General features: G+C 58.6%; 1 protein-coding gene across 3 annotated transcripts in view; it reads right to left on the bottom strand.

The window, feature by feature from the left end:
• AP2A2 (adaptor related protein complex 2 subunit alpha 2) overlaps positions 1–12,024 on the bottom strand; it is a 91,222-nt gene that overhangs the window by 9,486 nt on the left and 69,712 nt on the right. For all 3 annotated transcript variants that reach the window (XM_007997935.3, XM_007998011.3, XM_037998790.2), the window contains 5 exons: positions 11,158–11,340; positions 10,461–10,558; positions 9,892–10,123; positions 9,632–9,805; positions 2,223–2,389 (listed from right to left, as the gene is read on the bottom strand). In XM_007997935.3, coding sequence (XP_007996126.3) covers positions 2,223–2,389; positions 9,632–9,805; positions 9,892–10,123; positions 10,461–10,558; positions 11,158–11,340 — 854 coding nt within the window. The remainder of the gene's footprint in view (positions 1–2,222; positions 2,390–9,631; positions 9,806–9,891; positions 10,124–10,460; positions 10,559–11,157; positions 11,341–12,024) is intronic.

Here is a 12,024-nt window from a genome sequence, read left to right as displayed (position 1 = left end):
GGAGGCCACAGCTGCCCCCTGCACAGCCCGGCAGGCTGCCGGTCCAGCTCCAGCCACATGCAAAGCTTCAAAAGTCAAGTGTGGTCCAACCAACACACAACACAGGATGGTCATCCACAACACGGCCTGGAACACGTCTACTGCGCTTCACCCAGGACGGCCACAGCCGGCCACCAACAAAGCTGAGGCCACTTCACAGGAGGAGCCGGCCGAGGGAGAGGTGTCCACTGTGCCCTGGGATCGCTGCTCTGCCCACAGCCAACAGTCTCTCCACACAAGAGGCCACGGAGTTTACACTCGTGGTTTCGCCTAAGCCACTTTAAAGTGAAATCTGTCAAGGACATGAGAGGGGCTCCGACTGATCACCTATGACGTGGCGTGACAGAGGGGCCCTCGTGGTCAGCGTCTCTGCTTGGTTGCTTGCTTTTTAAAAGGTCATCCCAACTACAACCTGGCCTGGAGGAAGTTTTGGGGAAAATGCAAACCACTCTGCAAGGCCACAAGAACGCAGCCGCCCCGTCCTGTGAGCCGTGTTCCAGCAGCCACCACAGCCAGCTCGCCCAGGCACTCTGTGCCTCCATCTACACCAAACACACGCAGACACCTGATGACCCTCTGTAGCCAGATCAAAGCCAAGAAAGCCACATGCACAAGAGCCCCAACGCTCGGCCAGCTGGAGACGGCGCCACCCAATGTGAGGCGTGCACAAGGCCATGTGCAGCTCCCAGCACAGCTGTATGGAGACGGGGCAGGCATGCGCCCAGCAGGGAAGGGCCACGGCTGCCACGGACTACCCAGCCCCTGGTCCCTTCCTGCCACCACACTGAGTGGCGGCCACCACCAGGGCCCTGGAACCTGGATTCTCAATCGCAAACGCAGCGACTCTAAGAGCAGTAAGAAGACTGTTTTCAGCCCAAGTGGTGATCTGCACCAAACACCACCAAACACCAAACACAGGAAACAGAACTCACATGCAACATGAATACAAAGAACTGAAAAACATTTTAAAAGACCAGAATTCTATTACAGTCTTCAAAACGCGGGACGAAAAGGCCATTCCTCAAAGGCTCTCTAACCTCTATCTGAGACAGAAACCGGCACCTGCACTCCCACCCACAGGGCAGTGGGGGAGGGGGAGGGGGAGGGGAGAGGGGAGGGGGAGGAGGGGAGGGGAGGGGAAGGGAGGAGGGGAAGGGGGTAGGGGAGGGGAGAGGGAAGGGGGAGGGGGAGGGGAAGGGGAGGGGGGAGTGGGAGGGGAAGGGGAGGGGGGAGTGGGAGGGGAAGGGGGAGGCGGAGGGGGAGGGGGAGGGAGAGGGGGGAGGGGGAGGGGAGGGGGAGGGGGAGGGGGGAGGGGGAGGGGGAGGGGAGGGGGAGGGGGAGGGGAGGGGGAGGGGGAGGGGAGGGGGAGGGGAGGGGGAGGGGAGGGGGAGGGGAACGGGCGTCCACTCCGGGAATGGGACGCCTCAGACCTCCGCCAGACATGAAAACAAGCAGACGGCTGAGAGCAGCCAGCAAGGGGAATGCACAGCTGATGAGCCCAGCAGACAGGGCTGGGGAGAGCACGCACCGGGGAAGCAGTTGGCACGGACGATCTGAAGACCGTGGAGACACTGGCAGAGACCTCTGCATGTGGGGAGCTGGGAGGTGCCCATGCATTAGACAGAAATTAGAGCAGGACAAGCAGCAAAGACAGGCTGCCCTCGGGGGCAACCACAGGGTGGAGGCCGAAGGTGTGAGCAGGGCAGGCCTCACAGGAGGACTTGGCAAGTGAGCAACTCAAGGACAAGAGACCGGCCTCCAGGACAGACACAGACAAGACGGCTTAAGTCAGAGTGAAAAGCAGCCCAACTAGACAGGAAAGAGGCGAAGAGAGGAAACGGGCAGCTACAAAGAGTGTTTACCAACACTCAAAGAAAGAGCAGCTGAAGCGTGATCGGACACAGCCGCCAGCCAGACCCTGTGGCTTCTTTCATGTCCTCTTTTCCTCCTGAGAGGAATGTCAGCCCTTTATCTAATGCACACTGCAGTCCACAAGTCAAAGTTCTGAGGGGAGTTACACAACAAACCCACCCACGACACAGCAGCTCCCACTCTCTCCCCCAAGCAGTCATTTGGGAGGTGAACTCCGCTGCCCACCTCTGTCCAGCTGGCCGCGGCCACACCGGAAGTCAGGGGGCACAGCAGTCCCGTGCCCGTCTGCAGGACTCAGGAAACCTGACTACCTGGCAAAGTTGTCTTCGGAGCCAGGAGCGAGAGGCGCAACCACAGAGGCCGAGTCTGAGAACACGTCCACGAGCAGCCCGCCGCCGCCGGAGGAGGGTGGGGGGCCCGCAGGGGCGGGGGGGGTGGCCCCCAGACCCAGCAGGTCTGCCAACGGAGAAGGTGTAGACTGGAAGAGAAGGAAGGAGAGCATCAGCAGAGAGCCTCCCTGGCCTGGCCGGCCCGGGCAGCTCACACCTGCACATCCTCCCCCATGGCGCCCCCTTGGCAGCCACGCACTCCTGGGGCTGGGGCAGGCGGCACACGGCTCAGTGAGTGACCAGAGAGTGAGGGCTAACAGCCACTTCCTGAGTACATCCCACAGTTCAGCCTAAAGATAACTGCACTTAAAACATCAGTCATAATTTCACCAAGACACCCACCCTACTAAGGCATTTTTTCACAAATGCTATTTGAATGAAAAAAATCTCAGAAAAATTTTGCCACGAAAGACATAAAAAATAAATACGTGGTTTAAGAAATAAGATAATGCAGGCTGGGCGCGGTGGCTCACGCCTGTAATCCCAGCACTTTGGGAGGCCGAGGCGGGGGGACCACAAGGTCAGAAAATGGAGACCATCCTGGCGAACACGGTGAAACCCAGCCCCTACTAAAAATACAAAAAATTAGCCGGGCGAGGTGGCAGCACCTGTGGTCCCAGCTCCTCGGGAGGCTGAGGCGGGAGAATGGCGTGAACCCGGGAGGCGGAGCTTGCAGTGAGCCGAGATCACGCCACTCACTCCAGCCTGGGCGACAGAGCGAGGCTTCTTGGGCACATTATTAGTTTAATCGTTAAATCATTATTAATCACTAAAAGTCTACAAAACAGAGACTTTTTAAAAATAACTCCTTTTTGGCTGGGTGTGGTGCCTCACGTAATCCCAGCACTTTGGAAGGTTGAGGCAGAAGGACTGCTTGAGCCCAGGAATTTAAAACTAGCCTGGGCAACACAGCAAGAGACTGTCTCTGTTTTTGCTTTTTTTGAGACACTCTCACTCTGTTGCCCAGGCTGGAGTGCAATGGTGCAGGCTCATTGCAACCTCCACCTCAAGTGATTCTCCCGCCTCAGCCTCCCAAGTAGCTGTGGCCGCCACCACGCCTGGTTAATTTTTGTATTTTTAGTGGAGATGGGGTTTCGCCATGTTGGCCAGGTTGGTCTTGAACTCCTGACCTCAGGTGATCCATCCACCTCAGCCTCCCAAAGTGTTGGGATTCCAGGCGTGAGGCACCACACCTGGCCCCAGTAATTGCTCTTTGATCCTGGGCAAAGGCACAAGGAAAGAGCGCCTATGATCTCATGATTAAAGTCCCACAACAGGCACAAGCAGCCGCGCAGTTCATCGCATGCTTACCCATCCAACAGGGCAGCAGGCTCCCCAGCAATGCCCCAGTGGCCTGACCTCCGGAGCTCAGAGCTGCCCTGCAGTAGCCTGTGCACCAGAGGGACTCAGGTGCTCCCTGTAAAAAGGATACTCAGCCGGGCGCGGTGGCTCACGCTTGTAATCCCAGCACTTTGGGAGGCCAAGGGGGGGCAGATCACGAGGTCAGAAGTTCAAGACCATCCTGGCCAATATGGGGAAACCCCGTCTCTACTAAAAATACAAAAATTAGCTGGGTGTGGTGACGCGTGCCTGTAGTCCCAGCTACCCGGGAGGTGGAGGCAGGAGAACTGAAACCGGGAGGCGGAGATTGCAGTGAGCCAAGATCACACCACTGAACTACAGCCTGGCGACACTCACACTTTGACACTGTACACCAGGGGCTCTTGGTGGAGAAATCCGCCACTCAGCTAAGAGCTTTCTGGAGATGTGGAGGGTTCTGACTATCACAACAATATTGGCATTTCACAGTCAAAAACCAGAGACAAAAGACACCCTGCCTTGAAGACTGTCTTGAGTAACTTTAGAATGTTCCACTGGACATCTAAGAAGGTAAAAAATGAGTTTGTAATTATCTGAGACTCCATCTGAATGCCATTTTACATTAATGCAAAGTTAAGTTGTCACACTGCACTTTCAAAAAAATTACATGTGCAGGTATGTGATATATGAATTTTACTTCAAGATAAATGAGGCATCACAAAGTATGTTATGCAAAAAAGGTGCAGGTCAGAATGGGGGCAGGAGGAGTCAGAATGGGGGCGGGGGGAGCCTGAATGGGGGCAGGGGGAGTCAGAATGGGGGTGAAGGGAGTCTGAATGGGGGCAGGGGGAGTCAGAATGGGGGCAGGAGTCAGAATGGGGGCGAAAGGAGTCAGAATGGGGGCAGGGGGAGTCAGAATGGGGGTGAAGGGAGTCAGAATGGGGGCAAAGGGAGTCAGAATGGGGGCGGGGGGAGTCAGAATGGGGGCGAAGGGAGTCTGAATGGGGGCGGAGGGAGTCAGAATGGGGGCGGGGGGAGTCATAATGGGGGTGAAGGGAGTCAGAATAGGGGCGGAGGGAGTCAGAATGGGGGCAGGGGGAGTCAGAATGGGGGCGAAGGGAGTCAGAATGGGGGCAGGGGAAGTCTGAATGGGGGCGAAGGGAGTCAGAATGGGGGCGGGGGAGTCAGAATGGGGGCAGGAGGAGTCAGAATGGGGGCAAAGGGAGTCAGAATGGGGGTGAAGGGAATCAGAATGGGGGCAGGAGGAGTCAGAATGGAGGCGAAGGGAGTCAGAATGGGGGCAGGGGAAGTCTGAATGGGGCAAAGGGAGTCAGAATGGGGGTGAAGGGAGTCAGAATGGGGGCGAAGGGAGTCAGAATGGGGGCGGGGGAGTCAGAATGGGGGAGAAGGGAGTCAGAATGGGGGCAAAGGGAGTCAGAATGAGGGCGAAGGGAGTCAGAATGGGGGCGAAGGGAGTCAGAATGGGGGCGGGGGAGTCAGAATGGGGGCGAAGGGAGTCAGAATGGGGGCAGGGGGGGTCTGAATGGGGGTGAGGGAGTCAGAATGGGGGTGGGAGGAGTCAGAATAGGGGCGGAGAGTCAGAATGGGGATGGGGGACAGTCAGAAACGGGGCAGGCTCCCAGGCTCTGCTCTTGTGACCTCTGCAAGAGAAGATGACACGGGTCTCACGTGCTCCAAGGGTGGGAGGTCACAGAGGAGCTGGCAGAGAAGAGTCCCAAAAATATCCAAGGCGTGTCTTGATGAAACCATCTGAGGGCGGCACTTCGCTCCCCACGCCTGGGACAGCGCCCACCAACACTGTAGTCTCCACAGCCTGACAAAGCTGTGAGCTATGTGGGAAGCCATCGGCCTTGGCAATGCACCTGCAGCCCAAATGGAGACAATTCCTCCTCTGCATCTAGTCACAGATGTTACCCCTGGTTCCTGCACTGATTCAAATACATCTATGGCTTTTGGTTTTGTTTTTTCTTTTTTTGAGACCGAGTCTTGCTCTGTTGCCCAGGCTGGAGTGCAGTGGTACAATCTCAGCTCACTGCAACCTCTGTCTCCTGGATTCAAGCAATTCTCCTGCCTCAGCGTCCCGAATAGCTGGGATTACAGGCACACACCACCATGCCCAGCTAATTTTTGTATTTTTAGAAGAGACGGGGTTTCACCATGTTGGCCAGGCTGGTCTTGAACTCCTGACCTCAAGTGATCCGCCCACCTCGGGCCCCCCAAAGTGCTGGGATTACAGGTGTGAACCACCGCGCCCGGCCATCTATGGCTTTTAACTGCTTTCTAAAGCAGGAAAGCCCTTTGCCCTAGTAAATGAATTTGTACCTGAAACGTTACCACAGATGGTAATAGCAAGGCCCCAGGACAACAGAGACCTGAAGCCCACTTTGGGTTCTTCATCCCCTCCTCCTCCTCTCAGGCCTGGGAGACCCTCCTCAGGGAGCAGGCCTGGCTCCTGGGCCACACCAGTTCGCCTCCTCCCTCCAATAGCAGGACAACTTGAGGGGTGAAGGTTTTGCCTACAAGGGCCCCAAGGCTCCTGCATGTGAGACCAGGCAGCCTCTGATCCCCACACCCCCGTGCTCCCCAGCACACCCGAGGACACGCACACCATAGCGTCCCCCAAGGAGCTGTGTGCAGAGAGGATGCTCGGAAGAAGTAAAATGTTCTGGCCTCATCTATGATCGTAAATAAAAGACATTTTGGCCAACGTGACACCAAGATAAAGCCACTGCCTTTTGTGGGAAAGGCACATGTGCTGATGCCACCCTGAGGCCCCTTCACGGCCCATGCAGAAGACCCTGAGCAAGAGAACTTCGCTGGGAGTGTCTCCCCATAGGGAGGGCCTCACTGGAGCTCCTGTGAGCAGTGGGGGCTGGGAGTGTCTCCCCATAGGGAGGGCCTCACTGGAGCTCCTGTGAGCAGTGGGGGCTGGGAGTGTCTCCCCATAGGGAGGGCCTCACTGGAGCTCCTGTGAGCAGTGGGGACAGACTGGAAAGCACAGGATAGCAAGGAAGCCACACACCACAGCTCTCGGTCAGAACGGAGGGGCCCACACACCACAGCTCTCGGCTCAGAATGGAGCTGCGTGCCTCAGCCACAGACACCTCCCTAAGGAACCCACCGGCCAGGCGCCACTGACCATCAGGAGTGAAGCCGAACTCCGAAAATCCACTGAATGAGCCCGGAAGGGGGACCCCTCCAAGGAGGGACCTTACAGAAATGCTGAACCTCACTGGACCATCATCCCCCTTTCTAGATGGCAGCATACTGCTCTCACTCCCAGGGTCCAGAAGCTTCCATCTGATCCCAAAGCCACGGTCAAGGCCAGGCCCTCCAAAGTCCACCCTGAGCCTAACTGGACAAACCTGGGTGTGATCAAAGGCCTGGGGTATGGGCACACCTCATTTCTCAGGACCCACATGAAAAAGAAACATCAAAGAAAAACCAAATAGAGTCTGACAACAATCCTACGGCCCCTCTCCGTGCTCCCTCAGCGAGTTCCTCTTAACGTCAAAGCAGCTGGAGGGGAGCGAGAGCACCTGGTGCCTTCCCAGCTTCAAACAGGCAATTCCAGGTTTCCATGGAAGGCTTCACAGTGCCCTTGCTGAAAGCTGGCGGCCAGGAATCCCTGCACACTAGCCTCCCCGGGTCACATCTTCCTGCCCTCACCTCCTCACCCAACTGGGGCTGGGTCCTCCTCTCTGCAGGGCAGAGCCACTGCTGGCCCAGCGCCCACGGGGAGGCCCCTGCTCCGGCAGCTCACAGACAAATCTCCACAAGCAAGTTTCTGTCTCCAGAAACCTATGTCAAGACGCTCGAAGGACAGGGAGAGATGGATGAGAGGAATGACAGAGGCCTGCAGCACCAGGCACCTGGCTACTGACGTCCCACGGGAGGACACAGGATCAAAAGCAGGTCACCAGCTCCACAGAGCACGTGAGAAACACAAGCATGAAGGTGTTTAAGCGTGAAGGGAAGAAGCCCACCTGGGGGGAAACAGCTGCATCTTTCATTTACCTCATTCACTCCAGGATCAGCTCACAGGCAATTCAAGCCTCCAGAGAGCAGGCACAGCAGCATGCCACCACAATGCAGAGAGAGGCCAAGGGGGACAGGGCTGCATGGAGGACACGAGGCGGGGTGGGGTGGGGGGAGGAAAAGGGGAAGGGAAGACTGCTCAATGAGATGTCAGCCTCAGCCAGGAGGGGGAGGAGGGGGAGGGGGAGGAGGGAAAACAGGAGGAAGAGGAGGTGAGGAGGAGGAAGAGGAGTGGGGAGGAAGAGGAAGAGGAGTGGGGAGGAGGAGGAAGAGGAGTGGGGAGGAGGAGGAGAGGGAGGGGGGAGGAGGAGGGAGAGGAGGAAGGAGAGGAGGAAGGGGAAGGGGAAGGAGGTGGAAGAAGAGGATGAAAAAGAGGAAGAGGAGGGGAGGAGGAGAGGGAGGAGGAGAGGGAGGAGGGAGGGGAGAGGGAGGGGGGAAGAGGGAAGGAGAAAGGCAAGGAGGAGGGGACAGAGGGAGGAGGAAGGGGAGGAGGGGAAGGGGAGAGGGGGAGCAGGAGAGGGAGGGGGACAGGGGGAGGAGAGGAAGCGGGAGGAGAGGAAGGTGGAGGAAGAGGGGTGAGGAGGAGGGGGAGGGGAGGGGAAGGTGGAGGAAGACGGGGGAAGAGGGAAGGGGGGAGGAGGGGAAGGTGGGGGAAAAGGGGAAGGAGGAGGGGGAGGGGAGGGGAAGGAGGAAGAAAAGGAGGGGGAGAAGGGAGGGGGAGAAGAGGGAGGGAGAGGAGAAAGGTGAGGGAGAAGACGATGAGGTGCGAAAGGAGGGGGAGGAGGAGGGACGAGGGGAAAAGGAGGGGGAGGAGAGGGAGGAGGGAGAAGAGGGAAGAAGAAAGAGGAGGAGAGGAGAGGAAGAGGAGGGGGAGGAGGGGGGAGGAAGATGAAGGGGAGGAGGAGGAGGAGGAGGAGGAGGGGAGGGGGAGGGGAGGGGAGGGAGGGAGGAAGGGGAGGAGGAGGAGGAAGAGAGGGGAGGGGGAAGGGGAGGAGGGGGATGAGGGGGAGGAGGAAGAGGAGGAGGAGGAGGAGGAAGACGAGGAGGGGGAGGAAGAGGAGGAGAAGGAGAAGCCACTGGGCGTGATGTCAGGCTGAGCCTGGATACCGGCCCCATGGCAGGCCCTGCACTGTCAGCCAGAGAGGCAGGACACATGGTCAGCAGGGCACATAAGCAGGTCCCTACCAAGGAGTGCCAGGACTCCGACACGAGCACCCTCCCAACCAGCAAACTGCCAGGGCAGGCACCACCACAGGTGCTCACCCCACAAAGCCCTGCTGATACCGGGTAGCAGCACTGGTTGCCACCACTGGGCCTGCGTCCTGGACAGAAGATTCTCTCTCCAGAGCTCCTCTAACTGGACAAACAGAAAGCCCGTGGGACCCCAACAGGAGCCCTCCCTGGCAGCGCAGAGGGGGACAGCCGGCAAGCAGAGTCAAGCAAAAGCGTAACTATCCCAACGACACTTCTCTCCCGACAAATACCACAGGACACTCTCAGCCACGGGACTATTCTCATCGCATCACACATACAAGGAAAACCAGACCTAACGCAACTCACTAGAGAAAACCTTGAAGAGCAGGGCAGGAGAGGTCCTCTCTAAATCAACAAAGCATGTGTGGACAGTTGCCTGGGTGAGGCAGTCCTACAGGAGAGGGGACGGCCACTTCCCCTAAAACAAGTCACCACAGCAGATGTGGGAGCTGAGCTGGACAAGACAATGGTCTGAAGGAAGCACCTCGCCCAGCAAGGACAGTGGCCCCCGGGAAAGGCCAGTGGGGAGTCCAGCAGGGACAGTGGCCCCCGGGACAGGCCAGCAGGGTGTCCAGAGCCACAGTCAGCACCTGGGTTCTCAGTACATGCTCCTCCCTGACAGGCAAATGCTCTGCTGGTCCCAAGTCTTGGGGGTGAGGCCCTCACAGGTCTGTGTACACAGCAGGTGAGGAACCCACCATGGCACTGGTGCTGGCCGGGGCAGGCTCGGGGCCCCCATTCACATCCACACTCCTCTCCCGCTTGGTGTCCTCCAGGTCTGTCACTGTGCTGGGGCCCTTCTTCTTCTTGAGCTTTGCCAAGATGGAGGACTCCCGCTCCGGGAACGGGGGCATCTCCTCCAGCACAGTCGCCTTGGAAAGAACACAGGGTGGGCTTGGTCAGAGTCCCTGACCTCCGACCCTCAGTCAAGCCAGCCCGAAGGATGGGGGCCTCCTACCAGGATGTCGGTGCTGGCCACAGTGCTGAGCCGCAGGTACTCCACGGCGCGTTGCTGCAGCTCCACGTCTGCATTCCTCAGCTGGCTGTCGCTGCGCAGCACGTCCTGGATGGTGGGCTTCACCTCCGGAAAGAGGTTCACGAACTTGATGTAGGTGGACAGAAGCAGCGCGCGGGTGGGGACACTGCATAGGTGGAACTTGGAGTGCAGCAGGTTGAACTGGATCAGCGGGCTAGGGGGGTGGGGAGAGCACAACACGGAACGCCATTGTCCCCTCGCAGGCTCCAGCACGTCCCCGCAGGGGAGGGACAGCAGCAAGACCCCCTTGCCTGCACCAGAGGCCGCTGGTCAGGACCCTCTTCCAGCTCCAGATACCACTGCAAGGCACCCCTTTCACAAAGTCAGCCATAAACCCCATGTCTCTATTTTCTCCTAGAATCCCTGCTTTTTTAATCAACTGAAGGAAAACAAAAAGACGCCGATTGGGAGCAGACAAGGCTCTGCGAGGCCTCCCAACAAAGCCAGCTGGCACCTCGCCTCTTGGCCCCGACTCGCAAAGGGCCTCTCACCTGGATCTCGGGTCTCCGGCTATCAGGTTTCCAAACTCCCCCAGGATGTAGCCGCCCACTTTGACCAGGTTCTCGTGGCACGCGGGAGCCTGAAGAGCCTGTGAAGCACAAACACAATGAGCCGGGGTGGCAGCCAAGTGTCCAGAGCTAAGGCGAGGCGGGCATGTCCTGGCACGGTGCACCCTACACCAGCACCAGCCCCTCAGCTTCCTGGAGACCCCAGTCCAAGTGCCCATCCCTGCCTTCCTCAGCACCCTCAGCACCTGTGTCAGCAGCAAGGAACCCGAGGCTGCCACACGCTGACCTGCCCTGGAGGGAGCTGCAGCGTCCAGAACAGGCTCCGGCCAGGGAGGTTCTGCCAGCGTCCTCATGGCACACCCCTTCCCGTTGGCCTAATCCTCTCCGATGGACAGGGCAGGCCCGCCACGGCAGGCCCCAGCATGTTCTCACACACACCGGGGCCGGCTTTCTCAGATGGCCCCCAGAGAGCCAAAAGTTTGAGAGTTAGGGTGAGAAGAAACTGGGACTCTCGTGGGGCGCCAACAGCGGAGGAACTAGAGCCTCAGGGAAGAGCTGAGGGGCAGGAGGGGTCAGCGACAGCCCTCGGCACCTCCACCCAGCCAGGCTGGAACCACTCACTGCTCACCTTCCGCGACTGCCCTCCATCCCATCCTTCCTGCCGTCCTGCGGGCCATACCTCGAACACAGTCTTGGCTGCGTAGCCCTGCACGTCGTCCCGGTTGATGACGATCTGAATGACTCGGTACCACACCTCTTCACTCACGTAATCACCAGCAATTCGGATCAAGTTCAAGATGGTATCCACGTACCAGGTGTAGTCCACCGCGTACTTCTCTGCCAGGATGGCGACCTTCAGCACCTGCAGGGGACGGGCTGCTGAGGGCCGGCACCTGCAGGCCATGGCAATCCCAAAACCAAACTGTCATCCAAAGTCAAAGTGAGGGTTTCAGAAGCACCTAAATGTGTCTACAAAAGTTTGGGACATGCAGAAAGCTTGAACTAGATTCTCAGAAAAGGCCATGAGCCCGACAGTTTAAGATTCCCTGACTTAAACAAGGAAAGCCAGGGAGAGGTGGAGACCAGCGCACAGAAGGCCACGGCCACAGCCAGGCCACCTGCCACCTGGGCCCTTGTCTCCCAAAGCCCCGACACCTGGTGGCAGCACTCCTCTGATCGTGCCACCCTGGGCTCCTGGCGGCCACTTCTCTGGTGGTTTCCTCCAGCTCTGGCCAATCTTTCCTGCGAGCCTCACCTGGGGGTTCCCCTTCTTCCCCTCTCTGGCACACTCTCACGGGTGCCCCCTGGAGGCACCTGCCCAGCCCACACCCACGTGGCAGCCACTCACATGGAGCTCTGCCAGGCTGTCCAACACCAAACTCATCTCCCCAAAGTCACCTCACCTGGAACCAAGCCCCCCTCCAACAGCACCAGCTGCCAACACCAACACCAGCAGGCATCAAGGCCACGCGCCTCCCGAGGGCACCCCCAATACCCTGCCACCCCTCCCCACACCGCTGCCCCCTCTCCACACCCTGCTGCTGGC

This window comes from Chlorocebus sabaeus, chromosome 1, assembly GCF_047675955.1.
Source record: "Chlorocebus sabaeus isolate Y175 chromosome 1, mChlSab1.0.hap1, whole genome shotgun sequence".
NCBI lineage: Eukaryota > Metazoa > Chordata > Mammalia > Primates > Cercopithecidae > Chlorocebus > Chlorocebus sabaeus.
The sequence above is the reverse complement of the archived record's forward strand: the minus strand, read 5'-3'. Positions and strand labels throughout refer to the sequence as shown.